General features: G+C 46.9%; 1 protein-coding gene across 1 annotated transcript in view; it reads left to right on the top strand.

Moving 5' to 3' along the window:
• EPHA1 (EPH receptor A1) overlaps positions 1–18,856 on the top strand; it is an 88,028-nt gene that overhangs the window by 44,351 nt on the left and 24,821 nt on the right. Inside the window, exons 4-6 of the mRNA XM_081176261.1 lie at positions 2,754–3,144; positions 15,792–15,947; positions 17,224–17,562. Of these exons, the coding sequence (XP_081032387.1) occupies positions 2,754–3,144; positions 15,792–15,947; positions 17,224–17,562 (886 nt within the window). The remainder of the gene's footprint in view (positions 1–2,753; positions 3,145–15,791; positions 15,948–17,223; positions 17,563–18,856) is intronic.

The following is an 18,856-nucleotide window of genomic DNA, read 5'->3' as shown; positions in this document are numbered from 1 at the left end:
TTGTGTGAAAAAGCCCTTCCTCCTCCTCTTCCTCCTCCTCCTCGTCCTCCTCCTTTGTTGAATTTATATACCGCCCTATACCCGGAGGTCTCAGGGCGGTTCACAGAAAATATCAACATAAAAACCACAATATATATAATCAAAATAAATACAACAACCCAATAACCCGCCCCCAAAAGAGCCACATTTTTAAAAGGGCCTAGGACATGTTCAATGGCCATAACATGGTCCATGGCCAGGGATGATGGGAGTTGTAGTCCAACAACATCTGGAGGGCCAGAAGTTAGGCACACCTGCTTTAAAAAGGAGTAGGGAAGTCTTTTTTGCACAAGCTGTGCTGAAATGAAGGAGTGGTGTACAAAAGCAAGACTGTCCTCTTGTGCATCTCCCTTCGTCTTGGTGAAGGTTGTGCAGCCAAGTCCCTCTTCATTACAGTTCTGTGAAAATAATACTTTAAATTAGAAGTGGGGGGGGGCATGTCGCTCTCCAGATGTTCTTGCAGCCGAATTCCAACCACCCCCAACTATTGGCTAAGCTGATTGAGGCTGTTTGGAGCTGGGGTCTGACAACTTTTGCCTTAAGTAGTTGATGCACAGTTGCTCCTTTTTGACCAGTGTTAGCTTGATAATTTGATTTGAAACACCTTCACCTGGGAAGTATTCTGCCTCAATTTCCATGCAAGCTCTTCCCAAGTTAGGGCGCCTCCTACACTCCTGCTTCATGTTTTAGCATTTTGGGGTCGTTTTCCCATAGCTAAGGAGGTGGATCCAGGCCAGTGTTTCCCAAACTTGAGTCTTCAGCTGTTTTCGGACTACAGTTCCCATCATCCCTGACCGCTGATCATGCTAGCTAGGGATGATGAGAGTTGTAGTCCAAAAACAGCTGGTGATCCAAGTCTGGGAGGCACAGATCTAGGCATTGGGCCTCTCTCACTGCAGCATTATGCTTTCCTGTATTTGGGTTGTGGTACGAGATGTGGGTGGCACTGTGGGTTAAACCACAAAGCCTAGGACTTGCTGATCAGAAGGTCGGTGGTTCGAATCCCCAAGATGGGGGGAGCTCCCGTTGCTCGGTCCCTGCTCCTGCCAACCTAGCAGTTTGAAAGCATGTCAAAGTGCAAGTAGATAAATAGGTACTGCTCTGGCGGGAAGGTAAACGGCGTTTCTGTGCGCTGCTCTGGTTCGCCAGAAGCGGCGTAGTCATGCTGGGCACATGACCCGGAAGCTGTACGCCGGCTCCCTCGGCCAATAAAGCGAGATGAGTGCCGCAACCCCAGAGATGGTCACGACTGGACCTAATGGTCCGGGGTCCCTTTACCTTTACCGTTACCTGTGCAAGAGCCACATTCCACACAGCTGCACACTGGGCTCTTTACGGCCTGTGAATATTGGGTATATTGTCAGGGCAGCTCAACCCCCTCCTCTCTCCTCCCTCTAAAAAGAAAAATTGTCAGAGCAGCCTCCTAGTGCAATCCTATGCATGTATGCTCCAAAGGAAGACTCTTTGTTTTCAGCAGAGATTACTTATGTAAGATTGCAGCTTTAGCTGTTTATCAGCCTGTTCTAGAAGATTGTGCAGAACCGAACACACCATTAGACATGATAACTAAATGGAACCTCAATGTTCAGAGACAGTGTATCTTTGTATATTAGTTGCTGGAGGACAAACTCCAGGGACGTTGCCTTCTTGCCCTACTTGTGGATTGCCTGGAGGCAATCTGGCTGACCACAGGACGCTGGACTTGATGGACTCTGGATTTTAGCCAATAAAATCTAGAGTGCAACAAGTATGGGCAAGTCCCACTCGTCTGGAGTGATCCTGCTGGTGTCTTTCTTCTAAATATTTCCATTATATAATTAAAGGTACCTGTCAGAACCTGCCGGACACAGGTCTGACAAACCAATTATGTAAACTTCAGATCTTCTTTCTTGATTTTTTTTTAAGGATGATACAGGCTCTGATATCCTATGTGTGCTTATTATCTACTTGCTGATAATGTTATGAATTATTATTTGCATTCCATTTGACCTGCGATACAGTTTTCAAACCAGTTTTTCTTTGACTCATACTCTGAAACGTTTATGATCATTATGTAAATATAATACAGTACATCCAGACCAGAGAGATAGAAGTTGAATGATTTGTTCTTTATTCCCAGCAGGTTTCGCTACGTAGTCTTGCTGTAGGAAAGTAGTCAATGGGAATTGTAGTCCAACAGCGGCTGGAGATCCAGGAAACCCTGGGTCTTTAAAACTGGAGAGAGAGTTGTTTTTAGTTTGTTACCATATTATGTATTTTTGTCTTTTCAATTTTCTGCGAACTACCCTTTGATCCTCGGATGAAGGGCAGTACATTAATTTAATAAATAATAAACAAATAGTGGGAGTTTTTGCATATAGGTGAACATTGAGATGTGTGAAACCTTCACCTGCCGTGTTGTGTAGTGGTTAAGAGCGGTGGACTCGTAATCTGGGGAACTGGGTTCGCGTCTCCGCTCCTCCACATGCAGCTGCTGGGTGACCTTGGGCTAGTCACACTCCTCTGAAGTCTCTCAGCCTCACTCACCTCACAGAGTGTTTGTTGTGGGGGAGGAAGGGAAAGGAGAATGTTAGCTGCTTTGAGACTCCTTCGGGTAGTGATAAAGCGGGATATCAAATCCAAACTCTTCTTCCTCTTCTTAAGTTGTATATTACAGGGGAAAGTTAATTCTGCTGAATATGTGCAAACTTCATGCCCATTTTCTCCTCCTGCAGATCAACACTGTGGCAGGAGACCGGAGTTTCACGGCGCAGGACATCATGACGCGTGACATGCAGCTGAACATGGAAGTCTGCCACATAGACAACCTGCAGCAACGCGGCTTCTACCTGGCCTTTCAGAACTCGGGGGCTTGCGTTGCCTTGGTTTCCGTGAGAGTTTACTACAAGACCTGCTCCGACATTGTGCGCGGACTGGCCCACTTCCCAGAGAAGCTAGCAGTTTCTGGGGGACTGGAAGAAGTGTCCGGTGTCTGCTTAAAGAATGCGGTTGAGGACGGTGGGCTTCCGCCGAAGATGCACTGCAGTCCCGATGGGGAATGGCTGGTCCTGGTGGGCCGCTGCGTGTGCATCGCTGGCTTCGAGGAGGATGGCGGGAGGTGTGTTGGTAAGTACATAATGGCGCAAGCTAGGAGGCGGGTACCTGAGGAGATCTCGGGATAGGAACACGCCAGAGTTCGCAGGGTGGAAGGTGTGGAAAGTTTACTCATTGCACGCAGTTCACTGGGGCGCATCAGCTTATCTGACTCCCATTGCTGTTTATACGTCAAGCGCAATTCCCAGGCTGTCTTTCTGTTTCACTCTCTCTCTGACTATAAAGTCAGTAGACTAGTTTGACATACCTGTCCTTCCACCTGCTTTTTATTTCCTTCCAAGTTTTGGAGCCAGTTTCTGGGACGTAGAAGTGCGTGACTGAGACTGATTCACTCAATGAGTGTCTCCCAGTTCTTTAAACTGGGCACCCCTGGGGCGTAGGAGTTGGGTCAGGATGGTATCGCCGTATAGGCCACCTATATCTGCAGGGCCGTCCTGAAGCGTTTTGGAAGCTCAGGCAGGAAATCCCAACTCTCCTTCCCAGCACTAGTAGGATATATTTTTATTATGTTCTACTTGTTTCAACCAGAGGCCATGAGAAAAACGGCAAAAGGGAACACAGTCACAAACCTTTAAAGGCAGCCAATGAAATATTTGTTTGCCCTAAGCAGTCTACTATAAACACACACACACACACACACACACACACACACACAACAAGCATGCTGTAAAAAACGTAGCTGGCCCTCAAATTGCTTTTGAAGTACCAACTAGTGCATCTAAGTCAAGGGGATATGTCTCGGAAGATGAGTATATGCATAGTATCCCTTGTTCAAACCATGGCATCTTCACTTAAAAAAAGGGATCAGGCATCATGCAAGACCTGGGGGCTCTGGAGAGAGAGCCACCACCAGCCAGTACAACTAGTAGACAATACTGGGCTAAGCAAAAGGGATGCGGGTGGCGCTGTGGGCTAAACCACAGAGCCTAGGACTTGCCGATCAGAAGGTCGGCGGTTTGAATCCCCGCGACGGTTTGAATCTCTTGCCAACCTAGCAGTTCAAAAGCACGTCAAGTGCAAGTAGATAAATAGGTACCGCTCCGGCGGGAAGGTAAACGGCGTTTGCATGCGCTGCTCTGGTTCATCATGACCCGGAAGCTGTACGCCGGCTCCCTCGGCCAATAAAGCAAGATGAGCGCCGCAACCCCAGAGTCAGCCACGACTGGACCTAATGGTCAGAGGTCCCTTTACCTTTATTGGGCTAAGCAGACAAAAAGCCCAACCTGGTTATAAGGCGGCTTCCTCTCTTACGACAGAAAATGACTTCCACCTAAACCTAATTCTTTAGTCTGCAATCTGCTCTCTCCCAACATTTCAGCTATGAGCTGGTATTCGGTGATGAGGTGTAGGGAAGGTAATATATATTGACAAAATTTCCTCAGGGTGTTCCTTTTTGGATTTCTCATTAGGCTGCTCTGTCCTGTAAAGGGAATTTGCACCACTTGGAAGTTCCAGGGCAACTGCTTGAGGCCTGGTAGTCCTTGCACTTCTCTGCCTTGCCTTGCTAGCTGAAGAACTGAGAAAAACTTCCAGACATCCACCCTTCCCTGCCCCTCTGCTTCCACAGCTCAGCCAGTTTTTCCACTTAGCTGCTAGCATTACTGCTTTCATTCCACCCTCCTGGGTTGGGAGCCGTCCCTTGGAATGGGACGGGGAACCCATCCTGCCCAGGCAGGTCCTCACTGCACCCGCCCAGGTAGTAGCTGACACACAAGCTACTCCCTTACCCAGTTCAGGCCAAGACAAAGGCAGAGGTGGCTTCAGACAGCGAGTTCAAGGAATTGTCCCTGTTTCTCAAACCTGTGGGGATGAGTTAGTGGACTTGGAGGGCAGGATAAAAATGGAGGCCTTCCTGAAGAGAAAGGGCACATGGAACAATGGCAATTGACACATGAGAACTGCCGGTTTTAGGCTGTGCACACACAGCGTTTTATTCTAGAATCAATGGAGATGGAGTACCGTATTTTTCGTGCTATAAGACGCACCAGACCATAAGACGCACCTAGTTTTGGGAGGAGGAAAACAAGAGAAAAAATATTCTGAATCCCAGAAGCCAGAACAGCAAGAGGGATTGCTGCGCAGCGAAAGCAGCGATCCCTCTTGCTGTTCTGGCTTCAGGGATAGCTGTGCAGCCTGCATTCGCTCCATAAGACGCACACACATTTCCCCTTACTTTTTAGGAGGGAAAAAGTGTGTCTTACAGAGCGAAAAATACGGTACTTGTTTTTCCCCCCCATCTATTCCACACACAATCTAGATCTATTGCATATTTATTTGCCCCTGAAAAGCGCAAGATGGTGGGTGGTTTATCTCCCACCAATAGTGGGGAGCAATATGTGGCTTCTGCACAGGGCAATCCAACATAGGATCTCTGTGTTATACAGATGTCAATCACAATGGTTGACATTTAGCTAGCATCTTTCTAAAAAGAGGGTTTCCCCACACGTGCACATTTGTGTGTATGCACATGTGTGTGAGCAGTCACACACAGTTTTTAAGATGGTGCTTTCATGATGCTGTCCGCATTCGCCTTTTCAAACCATCCGCCGTGCCGTGAAGGGAAATGGTTTCTTTTGTTCAGAAAGGGCTCTTGCCAGCTCCCAAGGACTCACAATAAAAGGCATGCAGATTTGGCTGTTCTCCTGGTATCTGTCTCTGTCCCAGGTGTCTCAGACTGGCAGCAGACCTGAGTGTTCACTTCTAAGATCAGGTCTGGATCCAAACCTTTTGCTGGACCCACTCAGTGTCGGCAGAGTGCCAGAGGTACTCCTTTTGGCCTTTGTTCCAGGATCAGGGTGGCGTCACTTCCAAACAGGAGCACACAAAGAGCTGAAGTGTGGGACGGGACGCGAGGGGGTTGTTCAGCTCTGACCTTTGCTCTGACTTGGGGTGGGCAGAGAAGATGGAAATACTAAGGGAAGTATTCTTGGACTTTAATTTGGGTTGCCACGGAGGGTGAGCCCAGGCTGCCTCCTTATGAAAGGAAGTGGCAGATCTAGCTAATAAGGCTAGCTAGCTGTGATCATAGCTGCTGTCTGTTCTGTGCTTTAACTTGCAAGAAGTAAAATTTAAAAATGTTTGCATAAATGTACTCTTATGTGCGGCTTTCCTTGTGCTTGAACTGCCGTTTGCGACAAGTCCGATGTGTACCTATTGGTATTTAAAGTCCTTAGCGTATTTTTTGCTCTCTAAGACTCACTTTTTCCCTCTTAAAAAGTAAGGGGAAGTGTGTGTGCGTCTTATGGAGCGAATGCAGGCTGCGCAGCTATCCCAGAAGCCAGAACAGCAAGAGGAATTGCTGCTTTCACTGCACAGCGATCCCCCTTGCTGTTCTGGCTTCTGAGATTCAGAATATTTTTTTTCTTGTTTTCCTCCTCCAAAAACTAGGTGCGTCTTGTGGTCTGGTGCGTCTTATAGAGCGAAAAATACAGTAAGACCTTGAGAACAGTGTACCTGCAGGATTGCCTTATGCCAAACTTGGCCCTCCAGTTGTTTTGGGACTACAACTCCCATCATCCCTAGCTAACAGGACCAGTGGTCAGGGATGATGGGAACTGTAGTCCCAAAACAGCTGAAAGGCCAAGTTTGGCCATGCCAGCCTTAGAATCATAGAATCATAGAATCATAGAGTTGGAATAGACCACAAGGGCCATCGAGTCCAACCCCCTGCTAAGCAGGAAACACCATCAGAGCACTCCTGACATATGGTTGTCAAGCCTCTGCTTAAAGACCTCCAAAGTAGGAGACTCCACCACACTCCTTGGCAGCAAATTCCACTGTCAAACAGCTCTTACTGTCAGGAAGTTCTTCCTAATGTTTAGGTGGAATCTTCTTTCTTGTAGTTTGGATCCATTGCTCCGTGTCCGCTTCTCTGGAGCAGCAGAAAACAACCTTTCTCCCTCCTCTATGTGACATCCTTTTATATATTTGAACATGGCTATCATATCACCCCTTAACCTCCTCTTCTCCAGGCTAAACATGCCCACCTCCCTTAGCCGTTCCTCATAAGGCATTGTTTCCAGGCCTTTGACCATTTTGGTTGCCCTCCTCTGGACACGTTCCAGTTTGTCAGGGTCCTTCTTGAACTGTGGTGCCCAGAGCTGGACACAGTACTCCAGGTGAGGTCTGACCAGAGCAGAATACAGTGGCACTATTACTTCCCTTGATCTAGCTGCTATACTCCTATTGATGCAGCCCAGAATTGCATTGGCTTTTTTAGCTGCCGCGTCACACTGTTGGCTTATGTCAAGTTTGTGGTCAACCAAGACTCCTAGATCCTTTTCACCTGTACTGCTCTCAAGCCAGGTGTCACCCATCTTGTATTTGTGCCTCTCATTTTTTTTGCCCAAGTGCAATACTTTACATTTCTCCCTGTTAAAGTTCATCTTGTTTGTTTTGGCCCAGTTCTCTAATTTGTCAAGGTCGTTTTGAAGTGTGATCCTGTCCTCTGGGGTGTTAGCCACCCCTCCCAGTTTGGTGTCATCTGCAAATTTGATCAGGATGCCCTTGAGTCCATCATCCAAGTCGTTGATAAAGATGTTGAATAAGATCGGGCCCTTATGCCACATGTGTCGACTTGACTACCTCGATTTGCAGAACTGGCATTGTTACTGGTGCCACATAATACTCATTCCATAGTTGTATGAAATGGGTCTTTTAACGTGGCAGAACTCCCTGCCTATTGTCATTAGGCAGGTGCCTTCGCTGTACTCTTATCAGTGCCTACTTAAAACATTTTTGTTTAAGTGAGCCTGTCTTGAGATTCCAGACACATAATTGTTGCAGGGTGTGTACACACACACACACACACACGTTAAATTATTAATTATTTTTAAATGTTCTGAACTGTTTTTACTGATAATTTTAATATTTCTTTGTAAACTGCCTAGTGGTTTTATGACATTCAGGCAGGATATACATTTTGTTAAATAAATAAATAAATTGTTGGGCACAGGGTTCTGTGTAACCTGTCCAAATTATGCAATATATATGCAAACTTAACTTGCATAGTTTATTTTGCATTAGCTTGACCATTGGGAAGAGGCAGATATCGGGCTTTCCAGAGCTAGAATACCTTTTTAACCAGGTCTTTGGTTGATTTGATTGACATCCTAAGGTAAAGGGACCCCTGACCATTAGGTCCAGTCATGGCCGACTCCGGGGTTGTGATGCTCATCTCACTTTATTGGCCGAGGGAGCCGGCGTACAGCTTCTGGGTCATGTGGCCAGCATGACTAAGCCGCTTCTGGCGAACCAGAGCAGCGCACGGAAACGCCATTTACCTTCCCGCCACAGCAGTACCTATTTATCTACTTGCACTTTGATGTGCTTTCGAACTGCTAGGTGGGCAGGAGCAGGGACTGAGCAATGGGAGCTCACCCCATTGCCTATGCCCTTTTTAAATGTGGGGTTTTTTGGGGGTGTTATTAGGTTGTTGTTTTGATTTTGATTATATAGTTTGTGGTTTTATATTTGGATTTTGTTCTATGAACCGCCCTGAGACCTCCGGGTATAGGGTGGTATATAAATTAAAACAGCAACAGCAACAACTCTCCTGCTTTTGAACGCAGAAAGCCATACTGAGCCAGGCTTTCATCATAGCCTTGACCTACAGGTCTATCCTTAATCATCTCAGAGGTATTCTGAGCCTCTTCTCTGAATTTTCAGCTTCAATTTAAAAATAAATCTGTACCCTTTTTTACTTTCAGGGTAAAAAAATATATAAGCAGTATTTCTGTGAAGTAATAAATCTGCCCCTGATTTCTGGTGCTCTGGTCAATTAATGCCATGGGATAACTGACAAACCCGTGGCAAAATTGTGGTTGGCAATTTATTAAAACTATATCTGAAGATTACTGCTATCTAAGGTTTATTGCTGTTTCACATTGGACCTCCTCAAAGTTACGGTGATGGGTGTTCTATTGAAGCTTCCTTAGACTCTGGAGGTTTCACAAGGCATTGCTTTCAAGTTCGTCTTTGCAAGCATAAACGCTATAAATGTGCCCTTTGTTCATTGAAAATGAAAGCTGGGGTTCTCGGGGAGCTGAATTTGGAGCCCCCTGGCACATTGTGTGTCATTTTCGTACTTGATACAGAATAGACGCAACCACAGCCATGGCCTTTTCTGTGGGTACAGAAAAGAACAGGGGCGAAAAGCAAGGGATTGAGTCAGTGCCTCTGTGGTGTTGCTCTTGAAAAGGGAATGTTGACTCCTTCCTTGGGATGAGTGCCTTTCGGTCTCGGTTGTAGAGGTAAATTTCTTTTTTCTTTCTTTTTTCAAATGGCAGATTGTGCTGACCCCTAAAAGAATGTGAGGAACTGTGAGGCAAGAGGTGAAATTATATGCAGCATTTACAGTCATACCTCTTGTTACGTTCGGTTCAGGTTACGTCTTTTCAGGTTGTGTCCCGCGGCGACCCGGAAGTAATGGAACGGGTTACTTCCGGATTTCGCCGCTCACGCATGCGCAGATGCTCAGAATGACGTCATGCGCAGAAGCGGCGAATCGCGACCCGCAGGTGCAGGCTGCATTCTGCGCATGATGCGAACGGGGCTCCAGAACGGATCCTGTTCGCAACCAGAGGTACCACTGTAATTACATTTTTGTCTTTATTTATCTGTAGGGAAGGTTAGAGCAGCTTGCGATGGGGAGTCCCCCAATTCAGAGCGTTGACAAGGCTGAGACCTGCTTAGCTTTGATAACAGACCCCCTACCTAGGGGAGGGGTCATTTCTCCCCACCCTGCATATAGAATCATAGAATGGTAGAGTAAAAAATGACTCTAAGGATCATCTAGTCCAACCCCTGAAACGCAGGAATATGCAGTTGTCTCTTACGGGGATCGAACCTGCAACCTTGGCATTATCAGCACTGTGCTCTAACCAACTAAGCCCTAACATGCCATGTCTGAGTGGAGGTGGGAACCGCCGGCTTGTGGGGGCACAAAGGCAGCATGGGGGGTTAGGCAGAAAAAGTTCTTCCCTTCCCTAACGGGGAACCTTAGCTCTGCTGCTCTATGTGAGCTAAGGTGGGAAGCTCCCTTCTCTTCCTTCGATTTAATGAGCCCATACAGGCCTCGTTAAAGATAATTGCTGGGTGGTGGTAGTTGAGCTGGTGCCACTGTCTGCCACCCCCACACCGGGGAGGGGTGTCTCTGCCTTCCCAGGTTGTACCCGATTTCCTGTCTGCCTAAGGAGCTTAGTCCCTTGGCAAGCCACAGGATCAGGCCCAGTTGTCCCTGCAGCTACTGCAGAACAAAAAGAACCTGTGACCCTCCCTATTCGCTATAGGATTTGCAGTGCTATATTTCTCAAAAAACAGGTGCCAGAACTCACCATGAAGGTCTCCCTTGTCCTCTTACAATGGCATACCCTCCAACATTTTTCCAATAAAAATAGGAACACCCTATTCCTCCTCCTCCTCCTCCTCTTCCTCCTCCTCTTTCTTCTTACACTCATACCACTTGTTACGTTCGGTTCAGGTTACGTCTTTTCAGGTTGCGCCTCACGGCGACCCAGAAGTACCGGAAAGGGTTACTTCCAGGTTTTGCCACTTGCGCATGCGCAGATGCTCAAAATGACGTCAAGCGCATGTGCAGAAGCGGTGAGTCGTGACCCATGCACACGCAGACGCAGGTTGCATTCTGCTCATGTTGCAAATGGGACTCTAGAAGGGATCCCGTTCGCAACCAGAGGTACCTCTGTATTATTATTACCCTGCCCATCTGACTGGGTTGCCCCAGCCACTGTGGGTAGCTTCCAACATATATAAAAGCATAATAAAAAATTAAACGTTAAAAAGCTTCCCTATACAGGGAAGCTGCCTTCAGATCGCTTGGGGGTCAGATAACTCCATAGCCTCCAACATTTCTCTGACAAAAATGTCCTAAGGAAAAGCGGGACAATCCGGGATCAAATCAGAAACTAGGACGGCTTCTGCAAATCTGGGACTGTCTGTACACCTGACAACAAGCCCCAGACAACACTGTTGTTGTCAGGTGTACGTTCTGTGGGAAACTTGAGTTGGTCACTGCATAATGCGCAAAACACACCTGAGCGCCTTATTTGTAAGAGGCAATGCTCACCTCAGGGCAAACTGACTGAGCATAGGCACAACACCCAGCAATTTATGTGTTCCTCCGAGGAAATAAACCTGTCTGCTCTGAATTAATCCATCCCAGTTTAATCAGAAGTAATTAGCTCCTGTATTCCAAGGTAGAGCAATCCCAGAAACTGGGGGGGGGGGGGAGAGGTGGGTGGCATTGGAGGAGGAGTTGAACTACAGATGGCCTCCAGCACATAGCATGCTTCCGCTTTTCCTGTAGGTTCAAAGTGTATAGTCATCTGCATTCATTGCATATGAGAAAGGAATCCCTCAGATCTTGTTTTCGCTGAGGCGATAAACCTTTGTCTGAACTATACCGCTCCAGACAGCGAACAAGGGTTTACACATCCAAATGCTCGACGGTCCAGGAGAAAATAAATTTCTGTGTGGAAAGCTAGCAGGTCAGGAAGGAGGATAAGATTTCCAGAGGGGCTAACCGCTGTGGCGTTTGTACGGAGCCCCCGGTCGTCTCACGGACTATTGACCCGTACACCACTAATCCGCTGCCACCAACCACGTCCTCCCTGTTAAAATCACTCCAGTCTCAGTCAGCTTTTCAATTCATAAAGAAGAGTGTATTTTATTTCAGACTTAAAACAAAACTATTATAGCATTCCAAACAGTGTTCCTCTTTACTTTCTTAGTCTTATGTTCCTCTCTCTATCTCTGTTACCACCCCACACTCAAGGACCAACTGCCCTACCTGTCTCTCTATTACCAACTGCCTTTCCCAACCAGCCAACCCACTCAAACCAACCAACTACCCACCCACAGCTCCCAACGAACTAACTCCCAGAACTCCTCCCAGAACTCCTTTATAGACCCACTGACACCACCCCCTGGGTCCTGTCTGTGCAACCTATTTAACTATTTCCCTTCCAGCACTCTCTCATATCTGGTAACGTCACAGCCGCGTTAGTCCGTTGCAGCAAAAATGACAAAAGGTGCTGTGTAGAAATGAAAAATCACGGGAGACGAGAGAGGCAGGTGTAACATGAGGCACTTTAAAGATTATGGCATAAGGTTTTGTGGACTGTAGTCTACTTCATCTGATGTAATCCTCAGTCAGCAGGTATATATGGGTGCAAAGGAAAAATATGGAGAAGTTGGAGTTTGCTGGCAGTCTTGTTGTTTTTAATGTGCAGGAATCCTACTTTCTTTGTGAGGGAGTATTCAACCCTGTGGAATCTCCCAACCGCATTCCGAAGTGGTATAGTCCTCCCGAGACAGGTTTACACTTGGCGCCAGATGATCTAGTTTCAATTGGTTGCCACCATGTGGTGAATCTGGATGCCATTGGGATAGGGAATAATTAACCCAATATCAGAATATCTGGGCAAATTCGTGAGTGCGGCTTGGGGAAAAAATGGGTATATTTATGTCACTCTTGAGATTACAAAGGGCTCCTAAGGGAGCATCTGCTTTCATAGGACAGTGGGTGCTGCCACCTGCTGTTTACCTTGTAGTTTTTGTGTTTTTTAAAAAACCAATTCTTGCCCGATTTCCATTCCATTCCCTCCCTGTGGTGACATAATCCTGTTGGCGCCTGTTGCCTGCATTCCTAGTTCACCTTTGCTCCTTCCCCAGGTTGGCAGCACTCCCTTTGTGACACCCACACAATTTCCCGCCCTGTTTTCATGTCTGCGGAAGTAAGAACCAGTTCTCTGCCATGCACAGCGGTTAATACGTGAGAGAAACACATTGGGGCATTTAGGGTAAGGAAAGGTGCCCCAGAAAAAAGAGGCTGCAGAGAGTTGACCTCCTAATTATGGGCACAGACTGGGCAAAGCACTGGGGAAAGTGAGATGGAGACAAAAGTATGATTCTTAGAGTCGGAAGGGACCCCCCAGGTCATCTAGCCCAACCCCCTGCAATGCAGGAATCTCAGCTAGATCATACTTGACAGATGGCCCTCCAACCTCTGCTTAAAAAACCTCCAAGAAACGAGAGTCCACCATCTCCCCGGGAGGGGGGGGTGTTCCGCTGGAACCTGTATCGATGTTCATGCGAGCACACATGCTGATTTTAATTGCTTTAAAGAGATTGGGAACCTGATTCTTCCTGCACAGAGCTGCTTTTTTTGGGGGGGGGATCAGTGTTGATATATGAAATTCAGTTCTGAATGTTCTGTCACACTTTAGTGTGACCAAGAGCCGGATGGGACTGTGAAGATGCAGGAGCAGGTTTGAGATGCAGGGACTGTAGTCACTAGGGAAAAGAGCAACTTTTAACCTCAAATCTCAGAGGTGTGTCCCCAAGGGGAACCTCTTTTCTGTATAAACGAATAGCTGCTTTTCAGCATTTTGCTGGATGTTTTTATACTCCGAAGGGATCCTTACAGCAGTGATCACCAATGTGATGTCTTCCAGATGTAGCTAGATTCCAGCCCCCATCAGCCCCAGCCACCATGATCAATAGTCAAGAGAGGATGGGAGTTGTAGTCCAAAAACGTTTGGAGGGTGACATCTTGGCTACTGCTGCCCTACATTATACTTAAAAGTACCTTGCACCACTACAGCATAGGTTATGGGTGCACCAGCGGAATGTCTAGGCGCCCTTTTTTATAACAATAATACAAAGCTGGAAATGAATGAACTGCAGCTAAAAGATTGTGTTCATTTTTCACATGGTCTAGTCCTTCCCCTGCCCACCCCCCTAATATTCTTAAGAGGGTCTCTTCTCCAGTCTTGAGAGAGTAGCTGGAAGTGGGGAGGCAGAAAAAAGGTCCTCCTTTCCTTCCACTCTGCAATTTTAATCTGAAATCTTAGGGGCAGTACTGCGCCCAGAACTCAGAAACTGCTCGCGCTAATGAAATTCCCAGTCGCAAAATGCACCTAGAACAATGGGAGTTTTGAACACTGTTTGTAGCCCACCTCTTTTCCACAGAGACGTAAGGTGGGTTGAAGTCCTGTTATGGATCATTGTCCTCTTCTGCAACTACAATTACTTTAAAAAAAGAGAGGGGGGCAGAGGATGAGAATCCTAGGCATACGATTCAAAGACAAGATTAATGTCATATCCATCCTAAATCAATCACCTCAAGAAAAGTGTCAGTGCCATTCCTCATCTCATCTGCATTTGATATAACCCAGCTTCCAACAGAACTCCTCCAAATCAATGGACATCGTTTTCAGCCACTTCTAAGATTTCAGCAGTTTCATTACCCATAAACTTCCAAGCATGTACTTGCAGCCATAAGAATTCCAGTCCCCATTACAAATGGAAGATGCAGAGACTCCCAGTTCTATCTGAGACCATGGCAGGGGCAAATTGTTAAAGTTGCAGGCACACACACTCGATGGTTCTGTTTTGGTGGCTCACCAGACACACAGTGTTTATTTTTATTTTCAAAATGCACGCCAGGTATAACTGTTAGAATTCCTGCTGTGTGATTGCAGTCATGGGATTGTTGTCTATCACGTGACGGTATATCTTTTGACTCCACAGAGTGGGAAGTGAAGGAAACAGGATGTTTGTGTTACTGTGTTCCGTGAAGCGGGACTATTGTCCTTTGTTCATTCTCTTTGCTGTCTGATGCTAGGGAGAGAAGGAGCCATGTTGCAATGCTCTGTGTGTCTTTATATGTAAATAAAGTAGATTAGCCAAAATGCTGAGTTGCTGAGGTCTGTTATACAAGCCATGTGCAAACTCTTAAGTGTGAGCCATGTGCAAACTCTAAGTGTGCCGGTGTCAGTTGGCATCGGTCCCTGTGATGTTCGGGCTGAAGAAAGCTTTAGAAGCTCCTGAATGATCGACCAGGAGGGAGCGAACGTGCCAGTCGGATATGTGTCTCTGCCAGGGTCCTACTCGAGTGTAGGCTGAGCTCCTGACAATAACTACAGGACAAACCCCTTCTAGTTTGGCCCTCAAGTGCCTCTAGTAACATATTATATGCTTTTCCGGCACTCCAGCAAAATTGTAGCATAAACGGAGCCTGGATTATTGCCAGCAACACTGCTTTGCCCCATGTTTCTCACCTACTGCTGGAATGGCATCCCGAGGCCCCAGACACTTAAAAGCCACAGCTTCCTGCTTGGCTCAAGCCAACATGGCTCCTGGTGCACAACACCCAGCCAATCAGAGCTCCGCTTTCTGCTGAGAATTCCCAGCGGCAGCCCATTGCTACCTCAACGCACAAAGCTAAGTGTAAACCTAGCCAGAATTGGGTGGGTAAAAGTGTAGCAGGAGACAGACCATCCATTTTGGGTGGTGTTGGTGAGAATATAGGCATGAAGAAGAGAGTATGGGGAGAGCAGAGAAGTGGCGGTGAATAGATATTGAAAATTATCCAAAGGGGACTTAAGTATGAGATGATGTTGTTCCTTGACAAGGAATGAAGATCTCCAACTCCTCTGTGAAGTTAGAAACAAGATATGTCCCATGTATGGAGACATCTTAGGGAATAAGGTTCTGTACCTCTTGCTGGGTAGTTGTATTCCTAAATAATTGCATTCCTAAACTGGATTTTAAAAGAAATGGGTATAGCCAAAATGTATGGTTATTTGCATCTGCTTAAGTTAGCTACTTGGGACTTAATCTGCTTCTCCTTTCCACAGCCTGTCAGCCAGGGTTCTATCGTCACTCGCTGAAGACTGACCAGTGCCTCAAATGCCCTCCAAACAGCTTCTCCAGTTCTCCTGCTGCCACAAGCTGCCCCTGCCTCGAAAACTTCTTTCGGACTCCCACTGAGGATGAAACTGCTGCTTGTACTCGTAAGTCCTGGGTGGGAGTACTGTGGTCCCCCAGATGAGCAGGTGGAACCCCGTTCGCACCTACTTGGAAAATGCACCTACTCAACAAATAGGAAAGCTCCAGAGTGGTTCTGATTCTTGCCAAAAGGAGAACAAGTGGCATTCGGTTCTAAATTTAAGTGGCGCTGAATGCAAGCTGCAGCTGTAAAGGAACAATTAAGAGTGCATGCAAAGGCTCCTGGTTGTTCTTTTGCAGCTGTGGCTTTACCTGTCCTGCACCTGATGTCATGCAAACGACAGGGTAGGTGCAGCCTGCCCAAAATGGCCTTGTGGACCAAACTGATCTGGAGGTTCCGAACTGCTGCTCCTTTATATGTCTTCCAGATGTCTCTGGCCACAGAGTACATGGTTCCCTCTGTAAATCCCTACAATGACCTTGTGTGGTAGGTTAAGAGGCTGTGACTGCCCCAAGGTCACCCAGTGAGCTGCATGACTGAGCGGGGTTTTGAACCCTGATCTCCCAGGTCCTAGCCTGACACACTAACCACTACACCACACTGCCTTCCTAGAGTACTTCTGCCATGGGACAGCCGTAAATATTAAGTAAGTAAATAAATATGGGGAAAGCAAAATGTCACTTAAGAGAAGGATCTGAAACATTTTCCTTGAAGCTTGAAATGGTTTTATTCTGGATTGTTTCATTTGATGTTTTAATGTGCTGTAAAACCGCTTTGAGATTTTTTAAAATTTAAAACATAAAGCATTATAGAAATGAAAACAATAATAATATGTTGGAATGGAGATATTTATATCCACTGTACCTGTCCCCAGGTGCAGGGAAAGAAAAAGAAATCTAGATAGAACCCTACAGCGCACTATAAAGGTAAAGGGACCCCTGACCATTAGGTCCAGTCGTGACCGACTCTGGGGTTCCGGCACTCATCTCGCTTTATTGGCCGAGGGAGCCAGTGTACAGCTTCCGGGTCATGCGGCTAGCATGACTAAGCCGCTTCTGGCGAACCAGAGCAGCGCACGGAAACGCCGTTTACCTTCCCGCCGGAGTGGTACCTATTTATCTACTTGCACTTTGATGTGCTTTTGAACTGCTAGGTTGGCAGGAGCAGGGATTCGAACCGCCAACCTTCTGATCAGCAAGTCCTAGGCTCTGTGGTTTAACCCACAGCGCCACCCGCGTCACAGCGCACTATATTTATAAGCTTTAAGGTAGGAACAGATAGGGTTAGAATCTCTTTGCAGGATTGTACTTTTAACACGCTGCCTCCTTTTGCCTTTCCAGGCCCTCCTTCGGCTCCTCACAATGTCACCGTACTTATTGAGGGGACTGAGGTCACCCTTTCGTGGCAGGCACCCACGGATCAGGGTGGGCGCGAAGACCTCTCCTACAGCGTCTCCTGCCAGCGTTGCAGTTCCCCGAAGTGCAGACCTTGCGAGAGCAGCGTGACTTTTTCTCCCGGCGCCCTAGACCTCACCCAGCAGAGTGTGGTTGTGAGCGGCCTGGAGGCTTTCACCAATTACAGCTTCGTTGTACGGGCTCATAATGGTGTGTCGGAGCTCAGCCCTGCCTTGCACAGCAGCAGCACCAGCTCTCCTGTCCGGGTCTTGGTGGGCCACGCAGGTGAGTCGCTGTGACGTATATGGGGAAGAGGAAGTGAGCACAACCAAAGCAAATAAAAGTTGTATCAGCAGCTGAGCTGCATTTTCCCCTTACACTGCACTGATTAGCTAATTGCAAATGAGTGTGTGCAGGGAGCAAATTTACAGTTCTTAGATCAGTGATGGCCAAACTTTTGTTTTTGGCCTACAACTCCCATCATCCCTAGCTAACAGGACCAGTGGTCAGGGATGATGGGAATTGAAGTCCCAAAACAGCTGGAAGGCCGTTTGGCCATAACTGTCTTAGATGCTTGGATCCTGACGAAATCTGAGGTACTGTAGGGGCTAAAAGTATGAGCTGTGAGCAAGGGAGTCCTTCACTTTCTTCATGTTCCAGCCATGAACTCTTTAGCAGACCCTCCAAGTGTCCTTATTTTCCAGAGACAGTCCCAGATTTGCAGAAGCCGTCCTGGTTTCTGATTTGATCCCAGAATGTCCCGCTTTTCCTTGGGACACCTCTATTTTCATCAGAGAAATGTTGGAGGGTATGGGAGTTGTGCAACCCTTGAGCTAAGGAGATAAGTAACTATACAACCTTTAGAAGACATCTGAAGGCAGTCTTGTATAGGGAGGTTTTTTAATGTTTAATGTTTTATTATGTTTTTGTTTATGTTGGAAGCCGCCCAGAGTGCCTGGGTCAACCCAGTCAGTTGGGTTGTTATTATTGTTATTATTATTATTATGGAACAGGACATCCCTATTTTCATTGGAGAAATGTTGGAGGGTCTGCATTAGGCAGCACTAAGGCTGCCCACTCTCTTTATCAGCCTCAGGTCCCTAACCACATGACAGTTTGGGGATCATAGTCCTGCTATAAAGGGCTGGTGTACGGCAGAATGGGGTGGGGGCCTCCAATTGCTGCTGGTCTCCGGCTCCAGTCAGTCCCAGAAAGCATAGCAAACAGCCAGGAATGATGGGAGTTGTAGTCCATCAACATCTTATCACAGGCTCCCCACCTCCGGTGAAAGGAATGTTGAGGTAATGACTGTAAAGCATTTGCAGCCCTCAGGAGAGAGATACATAATTGCTGAGCAGGGTGCTGTATTTTGTCAACACAATTTCTCTGTTGTACCGGATATGACATTTGTCCAGTGTTTAAAGCTCAGTGGTTTATTGTCTAGGGTGGGGGTGGAATGCTGGTCTCTAGAGAAATTTGGCAGATGTAGCAAGCCTGTTGTGCTGGTCTGAAAACTAATTTAACAAACTGATTATTGTAATGTAGATGCTCTCCAGCCTTTACGCATCCTAGTCACTCT

This window comes from Podarcis bocagei (assembly GCF_964188305.1).
Source record: "Podarcis bocagei genome assembly, chromosome: 17".
Classification (NCBI taxonomy): domain Eukaryota; kingdom Metazoa; phylum Chordata; class Lepidosauria; order Squamata; family Lacertidae; genus Podarcis; species Podarcis bocagei.
This window is presented reverse-complemented; position numbering and strand designations above follow the sequence as displayed.